The 22,029-nt window shown below is 41.8% G+C and overlaps 1 protein-coding gene across 3 annotated transcripts in view; it reads right to left on the bottom strand.

The window, feature by feature from the left end:
• Window positions 1-433: 433 nt before the first annotated feature.
• Window positions 434-22,029, bottom strand: part of CTBP2 (C-terminal binding protein 2) — a 124,087-nt gene continuing 102,491 nt past the window's right edge. For 2 of the 3 annotated variants that reach the window (XM_060241443.1, XM_060241442.1), the window contains exons 4-9: window positions 17,912-18,118; window positions 13,243-13,457; window positions 11,660-11,790; window positions 9,508-9,635; window positions 8,043-8,160; window positions 434-1,891 (exon numbers count right to left, since the gene is read on the bottom strand). In XM_060241443.1, coding sequence (XP_060097426.1) covers window positions 1,711-1,891; window positions 8,043-8,160; window positions 9,508-9,635; window positions 11,660-11,790; window positions 13,243-13,457; window positions 17,912-18,118 — 980 coding nt within the window. In that variant the 3' untranslated portion in view covers window positions 434-1,710. Of the gene's footprint in view, window positions 1,892-8,042; window positions 8,161-9,274; window positions 9,368-9,507; window positions 9,636-11,659; window positions 11,791-13,242; window positions 13,458-17,911; window positions 18,119-22,029 lie in introns of all 3 variants that reach the window. The other variant, XR_009555559.1, reaches the window with a different exon arrangement.

Raw genomic sequence — 22,029 nt, 5'->3', positions numbered from 1 at the left:
CTGCTGAAGACTAGATGGCAGAGGACGAGCTTTGCAGCCAATCCATTTTATTGTCTGAATCCTGGCTGTTAAGTCATGCCTTAACAAGCCCCTAGGTGTCACTGTAAGGCCTAGTTGTATATTCTGAGTATAACCAGTTTTAGGGGGACTGTCTATTTTCACTGTTGTTAATAACATGACATCACTTTGACAAGAATTTTAATTTTGGTTTATATAGCTTCTTACCAAGCTTGCTTAGTCCATTTGCGGCTGAAGATTATGTAATAATTTCTCAGTGACCTCTAGAACAGTAATGATTACATATTGGAAATCTAAGACCCTTATTTCATGTCGATCCCAGGAAGATAATGCTGTATTAGTCACTCACACAAATTGACTACAAACTCCAATTTGAAGGAGTGTCAGGGACATTGAGGGCCAGGTCCAGCTCAAATTATAGAAATCGTCACTTTTTATTGAAAACTGCACTGAACGCTATATGTCCACCTTTACAATAAACAAATACAGTAACGGTAACACACTAAAACAAAACATATTTCTGGTAGCCATTGGTTCTGGTTTTTTTTTTCTGTTTGGGACAGCTTTTAAAACTTTTATCACAGAAACAGGAATGTACCCATACAAAGGCTCAGAATAGGCCATCTTTTTTCAACAAAAAGGCGATGATTCACAAAAGACTATGAATATAACATGTAACTAGTTGATACAAATCTAATAGGATTTGTTAAAATCAGTCACATCTAATAACACATTTTGAAGTGTTCTTGTATAAAATATCACATGAAGAAAAGAAGACTTCAATGTCTAAAAAAGTGGGTTTTGTTCATACAGTCTGACAAGTTACCATAAAAAGTGTTTTGTTTTTTTTCCTGAGACATAAGGAAATGCAACATTATTCTTGAACCCTTTCCAGCTCAAGACTTTTTCACTCAATAAAATAGCTGTGGCTTTAAAACTGAGAAAAATATATCTGAGTATAAATGTGAGACTTAACACTTTCATTTTTGCATCATCGGCACGTGTTATTGAATGTACAGCTACTTTATTAAGTGTATCTTGTAGAAGAAGCGTCCGCTCCTGTGGTGAAAAGGCAGCTAATTCAATGCAAGCCTTCCCCCCCCTTGCTCCTACCAGGATTCCTGACCTACACAACTAGTTACATTTGAGTAGCATCCCTCCAATACATTAGTGGCCATATGCAACTGCAATGAGCAAAAACAGTCTCCCCATTTCTGGGTTAACGTTCCTCAGGCTGTACAAGGAGGAGCCAGGTAAGTGAGGAAGGAAAGGGCTGAAGTCACATCATGGTTTCCTCTTTATATCATTTAAGCTTTGTTAGGACTGTTGGACATGTTTTAAGCAGCAAGTTACTTGCTGTTTCCCCAAAGGGGAAGAAATACATACTATTTTGTGATTGATGTAAAGATGAAGGAAACTTAAACACACAATAACAGAAGTTGATCAGTAATGTATCATCACATCCTAGTTTTCAGTGCTTCAGTAAGCAGGTGACTTCTTCTGCGATCCCCCTCCCTCCCCCAAGTCTTGACTCCTATATCTTTTTTTCTTGTAGTTAACACTGGAACATCATGATGCATTAGTCCAAAATCAACCATTTCATTTTTTTTAATATCAAATTCCTGTCAGTTTGTGTATAATTTTCTTTTCCAATGTCTCTTGGTCCCAAATTGGAGTGCTTAAAATGATCTGCTATTGCTCATTGGGATGTTCCCTGTTGTCCCCATGTTTTGAGGGCTGGTTAGGAGATGGAGCTTGGGAAGGATGTGCCACAGTTGGAAGATTGTGGGTAACAGGAATCCCTCCAGGAATGATACCTTCCATAGCTGCTGGAATTCCACCTGGTGTAACGCTCACCATGCCTGGTGGATATCTAGGAAAAGATTGATTTCTAAGTTATAAGACAGCACTGCAAAAATGCTCTAGAGAGAGAGGCTTTGAGCGGAAGCGCAAAAGAAACCCAGCTTACTCCCCAAAATTCAGTTTTTTAAAGAAACAATTCTAAGATTGTGCTTTCTGTTTCTGACTGTATCCTTACTGCAAAAATCTGTTTGTAAGCCCTTTCAAGCACACAAGAAACTAATAATAATTTGATTTCTGTCAACACATTTTTAAACAGAGAAATCACTGCCCATTCAGTGTGTTTCCTTTTTCACACTGCTTTATCCACACTATTTTAAACACCTGGACCTGTTTTCTATCACCATTCAAACAGCTGCAGAATCCCCCATTTAAAGGGGATGTGGACTACCTTATATTAATCAATTTCTAATTAACATCTGGAGAGAAAATATGACTAACTGCTGTCCAGTTAATTCATTCATACTCCACAAAGGCAACAAACATTTGAGCAATGAGGCACTTCTTCCCATGAACTCCTTTTGAAAGAACAACTCAAAGAGACAACCTGTGACTGACCAAAGGTCACACAGCAGCAGCTAGGTGGAGGAGTGGGGAATCTCAGTTCTCCCAGTTAGAGTCTGTCACTCTTTACCACGACACCAAACTGTCTCTCAACACACTGGTTGCAGCATTCTGTACCAACTATAGCTTCTTGACAGCCTTCAAGAGGCAAGATGATCAGTAACATCTTTGATATTACTTTCAACTCTAGTTTCAGAGACAAGCTGCCTAATTTACAAGCCTGCTAGTGGAAAAGTTCCTTTGGTTCCAAACAAAGTAAAAATTATATTAATTCATGCCACTACTGCGATTAAAACAAATGGAATCACAATGCCTGCTGTTCATTGTTGTGCTGAATTTAATTTCTTTGGTGCCTGGTGGTCTGTTTTAGCAAGCTCAAGAGAATTGGGTGTGTGTTAAGAATCAGGAGAGATGGTACTGACATTTTCCTATTCATTAATCATAGAATTATAGAGTTGGAAGGGACCTCCAGGGTCATCTAGTCCAACCTGCACAATACAGGAAATTCACAAATATTGCCCCCCCCCCAATTCACAGAATCTGCTTTGCTGTCAGATGGCCATCCAGCCTCTGTTTAAAAACCTCCAAAGAAGGAGAGCCCACCACCTCCCGAGGAAGCCTGTTCCACTGAGGAACCGCTCTGTCAGGAAGTTCTTCCTAATGTGAGCCGGAAACTCTTGATTTAATTTCAACCTGTTGGTTCTGGTCCTACCTTCTGGAACCACAGAAAACAATTCTCCACCATCCTCTATATGACGGCCCTTCAAGTATCACCTCTCAGCCACCTCCTCTCCAGGCTAAACATGCCCAACTTCTTCAACCTTTCCTCATAGGACTTGGTCTCCAGACCCCTCACTTTGTTGCCCTCCTCTGGACCCATTCCAGCTTGTCTATATCCTTCTTAAAATGTGGTGCCCAAAACTAAACATAATACTCCAGGTGAGTTTGTTCCCAGGTTTTCATAGACGAAGTGGGAGGGGGTATCCCATCATCCTCCAACTCAAATGGAGCCTTCTCCTATGGAACAAGCCACCTAAGTTGGAGGAAGATTCCTGAGGCAGGAGGAAGGTGCGGTAGGAGCCACCCCAATGTTTCAGCAGCCAAAATGCTGGCTCAAATATAGACTCCTGTTTATTGCAACTTACAAGTCGCCCATTATTATTGCTGGTTCAGTGACGGGAAGGAATTTCTTCTTACACACAGAGCTGATCCAGATCTAGTATTTTCTGGTTATGTTGCAATTGCCATTATAAGGCTCACCCTTCCATTCCAGTTGCTTTTAGGTTAGGCTGCCCTGGGCAAAACTGCAGAGAGGCAAATGTTTTACTGCAACTCTCTGATATCAATTAACATCTCAATAACGTGGATTCCAATCAGTAATACAAAGACTGACTGACTACTGAAGAAAAAGAACAGCCAGAGAGACAGACCAAATGAACCACAGCCCTCTTTCTGGGACTGTCAAAATGTAAGTCTCTGCCTGTTCTGTCATGCTACATTACAGGGGCATTTGTCATCTCTCCTTGCCTATTCTGTAACCCTATGAACTCAAATGACAATTTTAATTGGTACCCTTTCTCCCATCTATCTGCCATTTGTCAGGACTGATCGCTATGGTAAGAGGTACAATGTGATCATTGCATCCAAACTCCAATCTCCTCTCTACATTTCCTATTAAAAATGCATTTCTCATTGAAACCAGTGAAAACCAGGGGGGAAAAGAACGCAAACGAAAAAAGCAAATACAAAACAAATATGAAGGAATTCAAACCCCAAACATGAATTTGTTTGCAAGTGAAATGAAAACACATTTACCAGTATGGTTGACATCAGGATTAGTATGTGTAGCTAGTTGGCTACGCTTTTTAATAACTGCTTTGAGCTTTCCTAACCTTAAACTGTGCACAAAGAAAACTGGAGAAAGCTATTAGATTGATCAGTTCATTCCCATAGTGCTAGTATTTCAGTACAAATAAGGTGAGCCCTTAAATCAGACCTGCAAGTTAGTGCAGAACCCTACATATCTCAACTGTGTCCTGGCTGAGTAGATTGTTTGCTGAGAGCCAGTCTGGCGTAGTGGTTATGCGTGCAGACTTTACATTGCTTCCAAAGACCACCATTTTAAAAGGTTAGTGGCTAAGGAGCACAGCCCCTTTTTATTAAGCAAGTGGGATACAACTGTTTTTTTTAAGGAAAAGCAATTTATGGTTCATTTTAAGATAAACACAAGAGAATCTTCACAGAGTTGCTTCAGATTGCCTCTAATGCAAGTCAGAATATTATCTGGGTATAATCTAGCCATGGTTAAGCACTTTAAGTCCCATTGAGTGTAACAAGAATTAAGCACTTGATGCTTTCCCCTTGAAATTAATGAAGCTAAAAGCTATTGGCTTTGATTGTGCTCTAAATCTTCCTACTTCCCATTGTATTCCATTGCGTTCTCAGGAATTCCATTATACTCTCTTGATTATAATGGAAGAGAAGCCAACGTGCTCTTGTCTAACGCTTCTCTGCTGATTGTGCTGTCCAGACAGAGGGGTCCCCTCACCTGATCTTTGGAGAGCTTGGGTTAGCTCCTAGAAGAGGAAAGGGGGGAAGTTTCCTTCATGCACATTTTGCCCTTCCCCCTGGGTCCAGGGTTATACTTGGAGGCAGCTGCATTTACAGGAGAAATAAAATTGAAAGGCATCTTGCAGGTCAGTGCAGCCCCCAAACACATCTTGCCAGTCAGTTTTATCCCCCCTTCCTTGAAATGAATTATATGTTTTACAAACTAAGCTCCCTTAAGATCGAAGAATGTATTGTAAACTATACAGGGTGTACCTTACACAGGCAACAAAAGATGAAATTCTGAACTGAATTTACCTACATTCTACAACCTATACAAATTATGCATGTAATACCCATTAGCACATTCATCTGTAATTTAAACCAGTCACCACACTAGTGGAAATCCTTTGAAGACCCTTGCTTTTGAGATTCCATTAAGCACTGCACGCCCCTTTCAGTACAGTGTCACAGCTGTAAGGGGCTAGAACATACAGCTGTCGGCATATGATAGCATCTGTGCAGTCCAGTACTAAACTAGGTGCTTCTGCACAGAACAGAATACATGCAAGTCCTACTGATAGGCCCAGGTCATGAGTGATGTGGACAGCCAAAGGTGCTGTGCCTTGTGAGTCAGCACAGGTAACAAACTATCACAGCAAGTCTCACAGGATTATTTTATTGACCTGTACGCTCCCATTCCACTTTGGAAGCTTCAACCTTCCTCCAGCTTCGCTGGCTCTTCCTTTAGCTAAAGAGTCGCTTGCTGAGTGGAATGGCAGGATAGAGGCTCTCACCCCTTATTGCTGACTTGCATTAGAGGCAATCTGAAGCAACTCTGTGAAGATTCTCTTCTGTTTATCTTAAAATTGCATCCCCCTTTTGTGTATGTGTGTAAGTTCTCCAGTGAATCCAGGCAAAGGATAAGGGTTAGGAGAGGAAGAGGGTTTGCTGTGCTCAAGCAATGTGTCTACGCTGGGAACTTTGCATACATAAGCCACAGACCACCCCTCTTGCGTTTCATTAGCTTTAGATCCCACTATGCTGACAAGGTGAGTGCCAGAGCGTTAATGATCACTGATCGACATGTGTCAGTGTGGTCATATAAACGGTCCCTTTAGGACAGTAAAGTAAATGGCAAATAGGAAAGAGAGAGAGATTACTATTTTCCAGATGATGGAGCAGCCACTTTCAAGTAAGTATTGTTTAGAGGCAAAGAGGCTTTTTTGAAAAACCACAGCAAGTTGTTCTAGCCCAAATACTAAACTAGTGTACACAGAAGAAAGGATGACAGAATGCTGTAGTTCTTGAAATGTCACATGCAAGTGCAAATCTTTTGAGAGGAAGAGACTGAGTTCATTTGATTTCCTAAAGCTCTGTTTTAAAAAGTGCCAGTACTTGATGCCTAGATTGGTGCAGGACTAATCTCTAGGTGACTTCTGTGGGGCACAAGGAATGAGAAGAAACGCTCAAGAGTCTAGGAAAGATGCCTGGAAAAGGTAACCTAAACAGCACAACTAATTTGCTATGTTATGTTACTGCAAAAAGCCTTCAAAGTCAACATCTGATTTATGTGATGGTACTAGTTTTCCCAGCGTAGACACATTGCTTGGGCACAGCAAACCCTCTTCCTCTCCTAACCCTTCTCCCTTGCCTGGATTCACTGGGGAACTTACACACACACACACAAAAGGGGGATGCAATTTCTGCCAATTCTTCCGTGGTGGGGGCAGACCTCTGGCTCTCCCCACTGCTTAGCATTCTGGTAGACATTTCACAGTATGGCAGGGGAGAGAGGCAGGAAGTTGCACTCAGCAGACTGAAATCTCTTCTGGTGGATCCAAGCCACAGAATGCACAATAAAACAAGGTTGCATTAACTTGTAACTGTTGTTCATCGAGTGGTCTTCTGGGCAGAAGCCACAAAGATGAACTTGACTAAACTGGGGAGCACTGACTTCACACTTCCACAACCGTCTTAATCTACTACATATATGCCTACTAGGAGGTACAAGTGGAAGGAAGCCTAAGGAGCAGGGAAAAGAATAATACTCTACAGGTTCAGGCTTGGCGTAAGGTTATTTAAACTTGTGTGTGTGGGGGGTGGGGAGTGAATGCATTCACTTGCATATGTGAATGCAGTGGAACTTGAAATACTTTTTAAAAAATTATTATAAATTCAAAAAAGTTCCCCAAATGGCAATCACTGGTGGAGGGGAAGGTTGTCATGGACACTGGCAAATGGATTTTCCTTACAGAAACAACAATAAAACACCCTTGCCTTGCAGAAGGATATCTGAATTCTTTTACAACAAATAGTAAGAACTGCACATTAATAGCACAAAACAACTATTGTCTGGAAAGGTACTTAAGAGATTTCAGGGGCCACAGAATACTTCCCTGTAGAAATCTGAGCATCCTCTGCAGCTGCTTAAAAGCTTAAGGCACACATGAGATATGGCCCCTTGAATACTCTTTGTGTTATCTTCCTGACATTTTGAGTTCTATCCTGCCTCTCAGTCTGTACTAAGTCAACAATTTATAAAAGCGTATTAGTACACTCATTCATGATGGCACTGCTTCTGTCTCTGCAAAAAGCCTTCCAAATCCTCATGGAAAACTTAGAGGTGTTTTTTACTCTGACTAATGGAGTGAGTTGAGTGAGAGGTATTCCATCATCTGCTTATGTCATGCAAAAGGGGCAAGGTAATCGTGGATAAATTAGCAAGATTCATTTGAAACTCCACAAAGGCCTTTCAGAGAAGTACAAAGTGAATCTATAGTGCCTTTATTATTGGGGGAGGGGGTCTATGTGAAATGGAAGACTTACAGAGATGTTATCTCAAAACCATCAATAACATCTTGATGGAATAAAGAAGTCCCTTCTATGAAAGAGGGATGAAAGTCTAACTATAGGCAGATCTTATACAATGCTCAGGTCTTATACAAAGACTTCTTCAGAAAATTGCAGACTTTGCTAAATTCATTGGCTAAGCTCAATGGTTGCCTACAGAATTGTAAACATGTTCGGAGAAATCCTTTTCTCTGTCTTACCTGTATGTGGCACCATTGAGCTCTGGATGAATTGCTTGCTGATCTATTACTGACCAAGGAGCTGTTGTGACAAAGAATTCCTTGTTCACACAGTTTCGTAGGCTTTCAGGGATGCGACCTGAGGCAGGAATGAATCAAATTCAAAACGAGGTCAGGCACAATCTGTCTTATTGATATGCAGCAAATTATACACAACACGCTCACGTCCACTCTGATTATTATAATGAGGGTAGGGAGAGAAAATTCTTTGCTCCCTGTCAAAATAGCAGAATGGTGTTGAAAGTCTGAGACATCTGCAACATCATTCCACTCAGCTACTGAGGGAGGGCACTGCAGAGAAGACCCCACAAGAGGTGCAACACTGAAGTATAAAACATTCTTTCTCACATTCACAACCGTTAAAAATAATTTATTTTTGAGTGAAGCTGGGATTTTTTTCATATTATGGCAGACTGTAGTCACTTTTCATAGGGCTGCACTGTAGGTCACTTTGCAAGACTCACTGGATAGTACAGTCCACTGTTTGTTTTCAAAGCTAGACTAAATGGAAAATGTGTAAGAGACAGTAGACATTGCATGGGCCGAGCAGCCAGTTACATTTAAATAGTATGAATCATGGATGGCTTGCTATTGATCCAATGTGTGAGTGAGGAAAGTGTTCTAAAAACAAATCTAAGCTTTTAAAAACTTATGGGTGCTAGAGCACTTCCTGTTAAGTTGTTGAAGCTGGATACTACGTGGTGGGCCTAAGTGGAAATGTTTCACATGGTGGTGCATTTCAGAGAGACAGCCGTGTCCGTCTACTGCAGTCAAACCAAACAAGGTTTTCTGTCACCTTAAAGATAAATTTCAGGAGGTTAGCTGTGTTAGTCTATAGTAGCGGAATGAAATTTGAATCCAGCACCACCTTAAAGACCAACAAAATTTTCCAGGCTATAATACCAAAGGTCTGCTATTTTTTGGTCTTAAAGGTGTTACAGGATTCACAATTTGTTCTGCAATTTAAAGTTTTGGATGATGTCACCATTCCCAACATGTTCCAGACGGCAAGCATGAGAGAAATTCCTTTCCGAAGGGCAGAAAATACCAAGTTTGTGGGCTGGCATAGCTGAACTTCATGGTGTGTATGGCAGAAAGGGGGTATTAACGGGAAACTGATTATCTAAATGATACTAAATGGATGGTTGATTTAAGCATTACCTACCCATACCAAAGCAGATAAACACACTTACCAGGGTTGGTGCTCTATGGAGCAGATGTAATGTTCAAAATGTTCTTATCACATGCGCTGGCACATACATATGCAACCGATGTCTGGGGTATACCTGGTATAGAAACACTATTCATAGGATAATCCCCCTTTTAAATGCTTTACCTGCTGTATGGAGCACCAACACGGGTAAGCACTTAGGGTTTTGGCTTTGCAGTGGAAGCCCTCCCGATTTAACCTTGCATTGTGCTGTACCTGTGATTGCTCGCCGTATCTCTGTAGCAGCCGCTTCTCTCATCTCCAGCGAGGCCTGTTCACTGTACCAAGCAGTGTGTGGTGTACAAATTAAATTAGGAGCATCTTTCAGTGGTCCCTGAGCAAAGCTTTAGGGGAAAAAAGACAAGAGAAAAAAATTCAGCTAGAAATAAAAAAAACTCTCAGGAACAAATGCTTTCATTTAGAAAATTCCATTCACCCCTTTTCTGTCCTTTTAAACTTGATGTGCTGTTTTTTTTCAAACAGCTGGATGTGCTGGGTTTTCCCTGGACCCAGAACATCTAGCTTTGGCCTAAAATGATCATTTAGAGCAGGGGTGGCCAACGGTAGCTCTCCAGATGTTTTTTGCCTACAACTCCTATCAGCCCCAGCCAGCAGCCATGCTGGCTGGGGCTGATGGGAGTTGTAGGCAAAAGACATCTGGAGAGCTACCGTTGGCCACCCCTGATTTAGAGAACTTAGAACTATAGTACATAGTATAGAACTATAGTTCTTCCACCCCCTCCCCCCACAAAATCTGAGTCCATTTCAATGTTTTAAGTATCTCAAAATCCAGGTACCACTACATAGGTTGAATCCAAAGACCCACAAGTGGAGAGGGATTTTCTTCTCTCAGTCGTCCCCACCCTTGAAATGTTGACCCAGGTTTCCAGAGACTCTCCAGGAACAGCAGTGGGCAATGGGAACAGAGAATCAGCTGCAATGTCACACTTTCCACAAGCACATGAAGCTTCACCCCCACAAAAATAGATGGTAGGCTCCAACCCACTGTATGCCTTTTTCCGCTGTCTGTTCAAAAATAAAAATCATTACTTTGCATCTGCCCCCTTATTCCAGATGGCCTTCTGCTGAACACTTCTCATGTTATGATATACGAGTTGAGGTTGAGGGAAAGACTGTCCAGATTGTAGTGAAAGTTGGTTCAAAGTATTTTGCATGCAAACAGAGGTGTGATTTTGGATGCCAGATTAGTGCTTTCAATCGAAGATGGGACTGATAGCCCTTTGTAGGATGGTGCCCACCCCTGCTCTTTCACTGTATTTAAACTGCAACACCAGTTCTTAAGATTGCAGCCTATAACCTGAGAAGAATGGCTGGAGCAGGAGAAGGAAGATTGGGAATTTCAATGAGACTTGCCCAGTAGAAGCAGCCTAAAAACAAAGGCTCAGAATAATTAAAATCAACCAGAGAATACAGATAAACTAGAACCTGAACCAGGACCTCTAAATGTTGGTCCACGCAAAAACATTTTGCAATATTTTAAAAAGATACTCAGCTGGCAAGAAATGTAGGGGAAGGGAGGCATTGTACTAAAAAAACCCAACAACCCTTCTGTCTAGGCTTGATTCATATCTTAAAAATAGCTTTTACCCAAAGCACAGAGATACAGAGGCAAATCCTTTTCACTTATAAATTCAAACTCTTAAAACACTCAGACCGATTTCCCACTAGCCTTGTCCTCCTTTTTTCCCGCAGTGCTTCTGCCCAATTTTGCACACACTGCTGCGGGGCTGCAACTTGCCCTGCCTCTTTCCCAAGTTCCTTCTGCAGCTGTAGGATTATCTGAAAACTGGATTTTGAATCCACGAAGAGAACTCGGGAAAGAGGCGGGCAAGTTGTAGCTCTGCAGCAGTATGTGCAAAATTGGGCAGAAGCACTGTGGGAAAAAGAAGTGGGAGACCAGGACAAGGCAAGCGAGAATCAGCCTCAGTTTACAGCCCCACCCCCAGTAAGGCAGTTATGTTACATACAAATATATGTGTGGAGGGGTAAGAATAAACAGCGACTTCCAGATAGTGCCCAGGTTCTCTGAAGCTCTGTATCCGTAGAACCTCACATGAGCTTCAGCTTCCCAAGATTTCTTTTTTCCATTCAAGAGCAAGGCAGCTTTACAGCAGAGTGGCCTCTTTATGGCTACTCTATTAACAGGCAATATCAATGCTTCATCAGCTCACTTCGCTGTGGAACGCACAAGCGGTTCATATTCTTATAAGGGGGCAAGCTACCTGAACTCAGCGTAGCAGTCAAGATACAAACACAAAATCTGCCAACAGCCCTTTTAAGAAAGAACTATATGAATGAGGTAATAAATATAAGTAAAATACTATAATAATAAAGAAGATTTATTTACCTAAATGGTTCTGATTCATGCACATCCAGCGCTGCCCCTCGTATCCTGCCTTCTTTTAGGGCTTGAGTTAACGCCTTTTCATCCACCAGTCCACCACGCGCCGTGTTCACCAAAAAAGCTCCCTGCCTCATCTAATAGGAGCCAGGAAGAAAGAAGAAACAAACCGTTCAGCATGACTATTACACCTCAAGAGATGGGGCTTGTATTCAACAGAGTGTTTCTGCACATGGAAATATGTCTGTGGAGTGCAACTTTCTCTCTAGCTCCTTCTGGCTGCAATCCAAAATGACCTCTGAAATGCTACTCCTGGGAGACAAGAAATCCTTCAATCTGAGGAAAGGCTCCATGCGATCCTACTGTGCCACCATTTTTCTGGCACCCTGGCAGTGCATTCGATATAAATCGAATAAATAAACAAAAATACCCCTGCTCCTGAACACATACTAGAAGGCATGTCTAGAGCCCTGCCATATTCTCCTTAGATTGTAGGGATGTTTCTCCATCTCTCATCCCAACAAATCATCATTAATGGCTGCTGCTATACTAGGACCAGTTCTGGGCTTGGATAAGACCGCTTGTGCAGTGGCTCAAATGCACCTGAAATGCTATATTGACCAATCTTACTCTCACCAGAAGTGGATGTTTAGGCTGCTGATATTTATCTTCCAGGAATAAAACAGCTTTTTACACAGTATTTTAAAGCATAGTATTTTCAAGTGCTGTACACATCTCTCCCATCTTTCAAGCAAAAGCAGGAATTTCCAGCCCCTATGGTTGAGTATCCTTTTCCAGAAGCATTACCTTTTTGCATTGATGCTTTGTGTCCTCAAGGTGTTTTCCTAGGTTACAAATTACTATGCTAGTATGTCCCCTTGCTACTTATTTATATGCTGTTTGCATAGAATGGGTATATTTACAATAACTACAGAATCAAAGCATGGGAGAATGCAAACATCAAAGAGAAGCAGATCTGTGTAGCTTCTTCAGCTGCTCTCTTAACTCAGAAATTAGCCGAATCTGGGGGGGTGGGATTCTGAGATCCCTGGAAAACTAGACACTTCTCAGTGGCTGGAATAAGACAAGCAGACCCTTGTTTTTCCTATTATCTAGTTGCCTTTTATCCACACATTTGGGAAACAGGCTATGGTCTCACAATCTTGTCTAACATTATTCCAAATGAGCAGAGATGCAAAAAACCTGGCTAGGAGACTCTCTCACTTATTAATACCTGGTCTAGTTTCTCAAAAGGCAGTGTTGCAAGCCCCATGGATGTCAGGAAGGATTGGAACCAAAACAAGAGTCTTCAGTTCGTAATACTGTGCAACATTAGGCTGCTAACTGTAATTTATCAACTGTATTAAACTGACCTGCTAAAGTAGAGTCACCTGATCTATAATGTGGAAAAGACAGATGGAGAATTAGCTGCATGTCTCAACTTCCCCAAAGGTAAAAATACATACAATTACTATTTGCATCTGCTTAGTGTTATCTCCGTGCCAGCAGGAATTCTGGCACTCCACAGCCACACATTCCCAGACTGTGGCTAGAGCCAACAAGATGATCTTCCTTGGTTTTACAATTACCTGCTTAATCGTAAAGTCATTGATAAGGTGGTGATTATGTTCATTGAGATTGCAGTGTAATGACACACAGTCACTCTGGTACAGCAGATCCTGGAGTGTGTAGACTCTCTGGACTCCCAGGGACCGTTCTATGCCATCCTGCAGGTATGGGTCATAAAAGATCACATTGAATCCAAATGCCTTGGCTCGAACTGCAACTGCTTGCGCAGTGCGACCTAAGCAAAAAAAGAGAAAAAAGCAGAGAGTTGTCATAATAGGCTTGGCAATGTGGCAGCACTGCATGAATTCCAAGGAGTGCATTAAATAGTACCAATCGGCATGACGGGCTGCCAAACGTCTTCTCCTACCACAGCAAAGGCATTCATGCTGCACTGATTCTCTCCTGTATTATCCCTTTGTCAGGAACTGCTGAAATGCGGCACTTGCAGAAGGAAACAAATGGCACTAGCATACTGGTCCGTGCCAAGGAGGCATTTCGCAAGTTCACTGATCCCACGCACTTAATGCAGCTTAGTTTCCTCCCCTCCCCATCAATATTAGAGTCCAAGACTGGATGCTGTGGAAACAGGGCGATGTGTATGTAGAAAACAGCCAAACTGCAAATACTCTTAATGTAAGCCTGCAAAATTGGATTGATGGTGGAGGGGTACTGCATTTTCCAAACACTTGACGCATTACATTCTGTGCCCAAGAAAATGCCACTCTTCCTTCAGAAATAGTATCCACTGAAATTCCAAATGCAGTTGTAAAACATGGGTTGCACACCTGTAGCAATGGACAATTTCCTTATCTTTTCCCCAGTCTCCTTATAGCAATTTTTAAACATAATTAATATCTATTTTTAAATAATGTGTTCCTCCATGCCTTATGGTGGAATTTACATCCGGTGTTAATCTATGCATACAGATACACACACACTACACAAAAGAACAATAAGTTTTACCACTCTGCTCCCACAGCTGTTTTAGGAATCTTTCTTTCTCTGTTTTGTTGGCTCCTATTCAAAAATAAGTTATGAAGAACTGAATGTTTCTCCCATGGAAGCAAAGTCATGGAACTCCTTAGACTGAGCACTGATTCTAATCTTTGAAAATGAGTACACATGAAAGGTTCAGCTAAAGGGAGAGGGACAGAAGGTTTCCAACTGTTTAGAACAATTCTACACAATTTGTGACCCACCATGTCCAATGCAGTTCACCCATCACAACTCCCACTGGGGCCCCATGAGCATCCTTATTTCTTGCCTGCCTGGATCCGCAAAAGCAAGCACCAGGTTGATCACGCCATGAGGCTAGTGAGCGATGACTGGTGTGATGGGTCACAATTTGTGCAGGCCTACTCAAGCGGTCTCATTATAGATACTATTCTTGTCTGTTTTTAAAACCGCTTTGTTTTTTAGGAAGACTACAAAGAGACATGCATACGTATTGATACAAAGGATAAATGTCGTCACTAGGCTCCTAAATTATCTATTATGTTATTCATTGATACCTTAAAAAAACACCACAGTTGGCTCTGTAAGAATTTAACTGTAGCATCTGGCAACCACCTAACTTCAATTTATCAGGGATTTCTTTTTACACAGAATGCTGGAGATGGTGAAGAGAAAGCCACTTCAAAGCATCACCATTTCTACACGTGGAAGAAGGAACAGGAGCACTTTCCTTTGTATCCTTCTCTCTCCCTCCTGCTGGCAGACCAGAAATCTGCATGAGACAAATTCTTGGGGCAGACTGCCTTACCACTGACTCCGCTGAAGGTCAAACATGGACTGTGTAATGCGGCGTGTGCTAGGGCATTACTCGAATCTGCATGTAAGCCGTTTTGGCATTTTTCAAAAATGTGTCTATTAACTATCTGCCATTGCATTGCAGAGGCAATTAATGTGAGCAGACGTTGCAATACTGATACAGAAGCTTTGTCCAAGCTTCAGCGTGGAAATATGGCACTACTACACAGGCCTAGAGTCTCAAACCGGGGAGGCAGCCTGAGCAGAAGGACACCCACGCTGCAAATAATTCAGCTTTTCCCAAAGGGGACTGAAGTGCTGATCCCCAGCACCCACTGTGGTCACAAAACCCCTACACTGCAGACAGATTTAAGCCTCTGCACAACCTTTCAATTCAGATACAAAACAGGGAGCCATGTTAAGGAAATCTTATTACGAAGGACTTCTGTAAAACAATACAAACAACAAAACCTCTCTCTTGTTTATTAGAAGAGCAACTTGTTTGCTGTAGAGTCTCCCCCCCCCCCCCCAATTCCTTTTGCACTCTTGCTGAATGGCTATTTAATTGGGCATGACTAAGACAACTGTCATGGTTTGGAAGCAAAGGTTTAATAAGGCTCTTCTGATAAAGAGGGACAGCTGCAGTGCAATCAGCAGGTCATTATCCACAATGTCATTCCTATTCAATGTCACCGTCTGGGCTCAACTAACCGACTTCTACATCAAGACCAGAGTTGTTTTTTTTATAAACACATAGAGGAAAGCAAATAACCAGACACTGTGACTTCACGATGGGAAAGTGGTTATCAGAATTTGGGAACTTAAAGTTCTGTGGAATGATAAATGGAGGGGGGGGGGGAGGAGGACATCTCGACCCCTTGTCTGCTACAGCTGTAAATAGATGGACACATACACCCCCCCTCTTTGCAATTAGTCATTAATCGGTAACTACAGAAAAGTACAATTTAGTGCCTGGCACACAGGAAAAGATGACACATTTGTATGTTGGCGAACTGATATAAATTACCATTAACTGCATAATCACTCGGAGAACATAATAGTTATAAAGAAGGGTGCCTAAAAATGATTTGTATGTTAGAGCCTAGAGATAGTGGGTTGGATCCTATGCACTTTCATGTTGATGAAAAAAGGAGGAGTCCCCATCAAAAATGGGTATGCATGCACTCTGCACAAACAAAAGCTGTGTGGAACCAGCGTTATAGCAAGGAGGGACATTTGGTAAGACTGAGTGGGAAACCCTGGGAGAAACCAACCCAGTAACATTTGGGAGTTTTTTAGACAAAAACTGGCATATGTGCCAGCTGTGGCTAAATGACCTGCCCAATTTGTTATGCCTTTGCTGTGATCCACTGAGCTAGCAAAAAGGAGAACTCTTGCTGTGCTTGCCCCTAGGCTTTGGAATGACTAGCCCTTATTGTGTTGCTTTTAGATACTGTACAACTATACTGAATGCTGGCAACTCACTATGTTGTTGTTGCCATCAAATCACAGCTGACTTCCAGCGACCCCCAGAGGGTTTTCAAGGCAAAAGACATTCCAAGGTGGTTTGCCATTGCCTGCCTCCTTGTCACACCTCTGGCATTCCTTGGAGGTCAACCCTGCTCAGCTTCCAAGCTCTGACAAGATCGGGCTAGTCTGATCAATACACATCATATAAATATTTTAATAAGAAGATGCCACATCAGCTTTTATTTTAAATTCCACTAATACTTTTCCTTTCCCCATAAAACCATAATCTCTTTCCCAGTCACCCAAAGAAATCCCAGTTTTTCAAAGACCAGGGAAATTTTTTTTATTTTCCTAGCATGTCTTATAAAGGTAGTCCCCCTGTGCAAGCACCAGTCATTTCCGACACTGAGGTGACGTAGCATCACTACGTTTTCACAAAAGGCTTTTTAACGGGGTGGTTTGCCATTGCCTTCCCCAGTCATTTACATTTTCCCCCCAGCAAGCTGGGTACTCATTTTACTGACCTCGGAATGATGGAAGCCTGAGTCAATCTTGAGCTGGCTACCTGAACTCAGCTTCTTCCTGATCGAACTCAGATCATGAGCAGAGAGCTCGGACTGCAGTACTGCAGCTTTACCACTCTGCGCCATGGAGCTCTTCCAACATGTCTTATGCACAATGCCAAATTAATTGTCAAAGTGAAGGGTAAAGCAACAGAGGATTGATTTTTCTTTTTAGCCTTCATTGTTTCTCCAGCTTGTAGTTTGTATGCTATACAAGCATTCTATTCCATTATTCAGCTTACCCAATAGTACTGGTAAAAATAAGGAGCTCCAGTTTAATCCTTGACTGCCAGTGGTTGGGTTAGTTGTCTGTGCTGTTTCCAACAAAGATAAAAACTAATACTCTTTTATCTATTGTTAGGAGTAGGGCCCCTTTCTCTTCAGAAACAAGTGCAAAGGAGTTTTAAGCCAAGCTTAATGAATGCCTTGTGGGGGTTTCCTAACAGCAACTGAAGATTACATATAAAGGTGGTCATTATTCCTGGTTGCAATTTGGAGAACTAATGTAAGGAGTTCAAGCTGTTTTGTTCCTTGATATCTCCAGTCCTGAAACATGTTTCCTTTACCAATACTCATGGTAGCCAGATACATAATTTTGAACAGAAAAACAGGAAGGGGGGAAAGGGTCAGGCAGGCTCTTCCTGTCCCCTACTCTCCAGTTTTCTTCTCAAGCTTGTGGCCGACCTTGGTTCATTTGTTAGTTTAAAGTAGGGAGAAACACATATTCATCTCTTTGTCATGTCCTGTATCAGTTTCAGGGTATGGAACTCTGGGACATGACTATTTAGTCCATAAAGACCTTGCAAGGACTGGACTCTTATTACATCAATGGAAAGAAAAAGGCCATCTATTTTGGTAAAAACGGAACGTCTAAGTTCTTCTTTTCCTCCCAAAGTCACCAACTTACCAAATCCAATCAGGCCAAGAGTTTCGCCTCTAATGCGAGCTGCCCCAGAAGCCACTTCTCGGATCTGTTCCACACTCTGCACTCGGGTTCCTTCCCTCAGTGCCTGGTATAGCCAAGTATTCCGTCTGTAGAGATTCAGGACGTGGCATACAGTAGAATCTGCCGTCTCTTCTACTGCTGCTGAGGGGATGTTGCACACAGCAATCCCTGGAACACAAGGAAGAAGCTCGCCTTTGTTGGTTTGTCTAGAAAAAATGCTAGAAAATCTCAATGGTTCTAAACTTTTATTTTTTTTAAAAAACACCAAAGTAAACTAAAAAAGAACCTTTATAAAATAATTTCAGACATCAACATATTGTCCCAAGTTAACTATTATCTTTATTGGTTACTTCTTCAACGGCTCTTGAGAGTACTGAAAGCCATCTGATTCCTGGTAAGCCTAGTGCCCATGTTGTGCACAAGTCTGACAAAAAAAACCAACTGTACTGAACTGGAGCAGAACTGGCTGAAATACAGCATCTCTTCAGACAATTTATCATGCATGAAATCCAGTGGTTTGATTCCAGCTCCACCTCTCTACGTGAATGTATATGCAATACCCCTGATCAGCATGGAAGTGGTGTAGTATTGTAGTAGTGGTGTAGCAGTGCTTAGCACATCAGAAAGAACATCACCAGCTTCCTCTTTGATGTGTTAGCTTTCCATGTGCAGAGTTTTTGTCTCCAGGAAGCATTCAGATAGGAAATGGAACACATTTCAGGACCACCAGCTCACTTTTCTCACCCAGACTGGAGTCAGTGGGTTTGGTCCTGTGGTAAATTTTTGCTAACATGTATGTAACTGTGATTTTCACTGATTTCCCTCTGCTGTTATTTCTGTGGATCTCCAGCCTTCCACAAACATCAGCCCAATGGACATCTTGGGCAGCAGTGGCAGAGGTGAGGAAGTCATATTCTAACAGAAATCTCTTCCTTCAAGAGAATTTACCAAAGGATTCAAGTCAGTATCTTGCACAGCAACCGGCAATCCTCACTCAGAAATGATTCTTTAATGGGTCCTAGTGCAGCAGAGAAAGGACAGTTCTGGAGTAGAAGAGATGGTATCTTCCCACTTGTACCACTGAGATGGATAGTGAACAAGTGAGGCTTAGGGCTACCATCTCTGGGTTGGGAAATTCCTGGATATATAGGGAGCAGCGTCTGAGAGGGCAGGGTTTCATGAAGGGAGGTCTTCTGTAGGGTATAATGCCACTGAGTCCACCCTCCAAGGCAGCCATTTTCTCCAGAGTAAATGAGTTGTAATTCTGGGAGATTCCAGGCCACACCTGGATGTTGGCAACCCTGGCGGTGCTGCAGCTGCCTGACATTTTCTCTGAACACTGCTATCATACCCTCAACCAATAATTCATCCATACAAAGAACAACAGTGAGAAAAATGTGGAAAATCAATTTGCTCTTGGGTGTAGTTCTCTTTCTGATCTAGCCATTTGGCATCAACCAACAGTAGAAATCAGCTGTGACACTTCAGACTGAAATGTAGGATTCCCCAGCTATAATCACCATTAGTGTGCCCTCTCTTTTACTATTTTGCCATCAAAATGCAGCCAACTTATCAATGTTCCCTCTAAGCTATGAAGTCTTGTGAGCAAAAATTCTACTTTGTGAGCTACTGGCTTTAAAGTAGTGAGCTACTGTATAAATTAGTTCGCTCTAGGGCAATTTTTCCTGAGCTGAGACAAAAATGTGTGAGCTACCTCACACAAACTCAGCTTAGAGGGAATGTTGATGGTGACCTCATAGGATTTTCAAGGAAAGTTACCTACAGAGGGGGTTTGCCATTGCATGCCTCTGCATAGTAACTATGGTATTCCTTGGCCATCTCCCACTGACTAGGGCCAATTCCTTCTTAGGTCCAAGATCTGATGAGATTGGGCTACCCGGGTCAGGGCACTCTCTTGACTACACACAGGTAATAATGTGATTCCAAACGTTATGAGCCTTGTGGAAACAATATTTAAAAGCATCTGCTGCTGTGTGGAAATTATTGGCATCCTGATCCTGCCATCCTTATTCAGTTGGTTTCTTTTTGTTCTGTCCTTAATGATGTCTAAAGAAGCTTCTAGTTAATACGGCTTTCCATGCCTTGTTCAAATCTACCCACAGGGAGATTATTCCTTGGCAAGACATGGAGCTGATTTCACAAGGTAAAGTGTAACAGGTCTGGGTTAAGAACTATCTTTCTTAAAGTTTAACAATGTCCACTCAACATTGGACTGATTCAAGTTCAGCCCAACTTGCTCTTTCACCTGCCCACAACATTGTACTTGCTCTACAAATCACAGTTCATCTCTTCCCCCTCCCCTCATTTGGCTGCAATGCTTCACAAAAAGCTTGTCCTGGCCTCCTTTCTCAGATTCCTGTTTTATCACAATGCAGTCATATACAAATGTCAGAGAGTTTTTAGCACAATGTATGAAAAACTGAATAAGACCCATTTACAAAATTCTCTTTCCAGGTCCCGCCCCCCCCCCCCCCCCACTTCTAACCCCTACAGCAACCCGGGTTGCTCCAAGAGGGGAGGCTGAAAGTGTGCTCTGTTGGCCTGAGAAACGTTAGTTTGGATCTAGGCCTTCATATTTTCCTGTTAACAACATTTTTTTTATATCATCCTAGACAGGTGTTCATCTGAAAGACACACACAGTAGAAATAACCTTCTAGGATTTGTGCTACAAATGAGGAGAGCTAGAGGTAGAATGGAAAGTGATGCAAGGCAGTCACATTAACGCAAACTTATTAACAGCAACGAAAGGTTTCCCGTGGGCAACATACCAAAAGGAGAAAACAACACGATAAAACTGTAATGCACCCATTAAGCCATAAGCACCTACAAGGGCCAAAGCCCTTTGATGCCAAGAAGGTGTCAAGAGGTATTTTTTACACTGCTCTCAATGTAATTTTTGTTTTTAAACGTCTCAGTGTCACAGACATAGATAAAGAGCTGTTGTATAATACAGGCAGGCCCACGGTCCTTCTAGATCTGTTCTGCCAACTCTGACAGGCACCAGCTTACAAAGGTCTCCGTTTTAAGTGTGGGCATTTAACAGTTCTGGCTCCATCCATTTCCTTGGTGGATTTTTAAAAATGTGTATGTGTAAATTTTAATTCATGCAGCTAGAGAGCCATCATATGCCCAAGGAAACAAGAAAATCTCAAAATTTCCATGATTAGGCAGCCCTTGATTACCGTACTTAATAATAATAATAATAATAAACCCTCCCTCAGAAGCTGTGCTCAGTCTCCAGATCTCTTAACAACAAAGTCAGGCTGTAAGTAAAAAGGCAAGTTAGAGCATTTTTTTAAAAAAACTAAATGATTTGTCAAAGCATCTCATTTAGTAAGGACTACTGAAAAGGATGCGTGTTCCTTTAGTTTTATTAAGATTTACAATGGAGTCCTCTGAAGCAATTAATCACTTTAATGCCACCCTATCGACAAACATATACAGCTGGCACCCTATAAAGATCAATTTTGTTTTATATGCTAATGCAGTGGTACTCATTAGTGGTAAAACAATTAACGCTGTTGCTTGCAAGTATCTTACTAGCATTTTAGTAGCATGCAGAAATGGCCAATATGTTATAATTCTTAAATCTAGTTAAGGATTACATAATCAGTTTAGCTGTCTGTGCTATTTGTCAGGCAACAGGAGACCTCGCTGTTAAAGAAAGCTAAAACAAATGGGACAAATTACCATGTTATCAAAAAGGCCCTTGAAAGAAACTTGCCAACGACTGACCTGATCAGTAGACCAAGGACTTCTACTGGGGCTTAGCCTTAGAAAACACCTTGTATAGTTATAGCACAAAGAGCACAAAGCATAAATGAACACTTGATTATACTTCCCATTAAATGGTTACAAACTGGAAGTGTTAGAATTGCACATGAAGTATGACTCTCCATGGCACGCCATTGTGCTCAAAAACTTTGCATGAAGGCTGTTTTTCAAGGCATGGTTGGTTTCATGCAGCTGCCAGGAATTCCTGCTGGCAGTCTATAATACTACAGAGACAAAATACATAGTGGGCAACAATGCAAGTAACAAGACTGCAAACACCGTG

This window comes from Heteronotia binoei, chromosome 6 (assembly GCF_032191835.1).
Source record: "Heteronotia binoei isolate CCM8104 ecotype False Entrance Well chromosome 6, APGP_CSIRO_Hbin_v1, whole genome shotgun sequence".
NCBI classification, from domain to species: Eukaryota; Metazoa; Chordata; class Lepidosauria; order Squamata; family Gekkonidae; genus Heteronotia; species Heteronotia binoei.
Note: the sequence above shows the minus strand (reverse complement) of the source record. Positions and strands in the feature narration are given on the sequence as shown.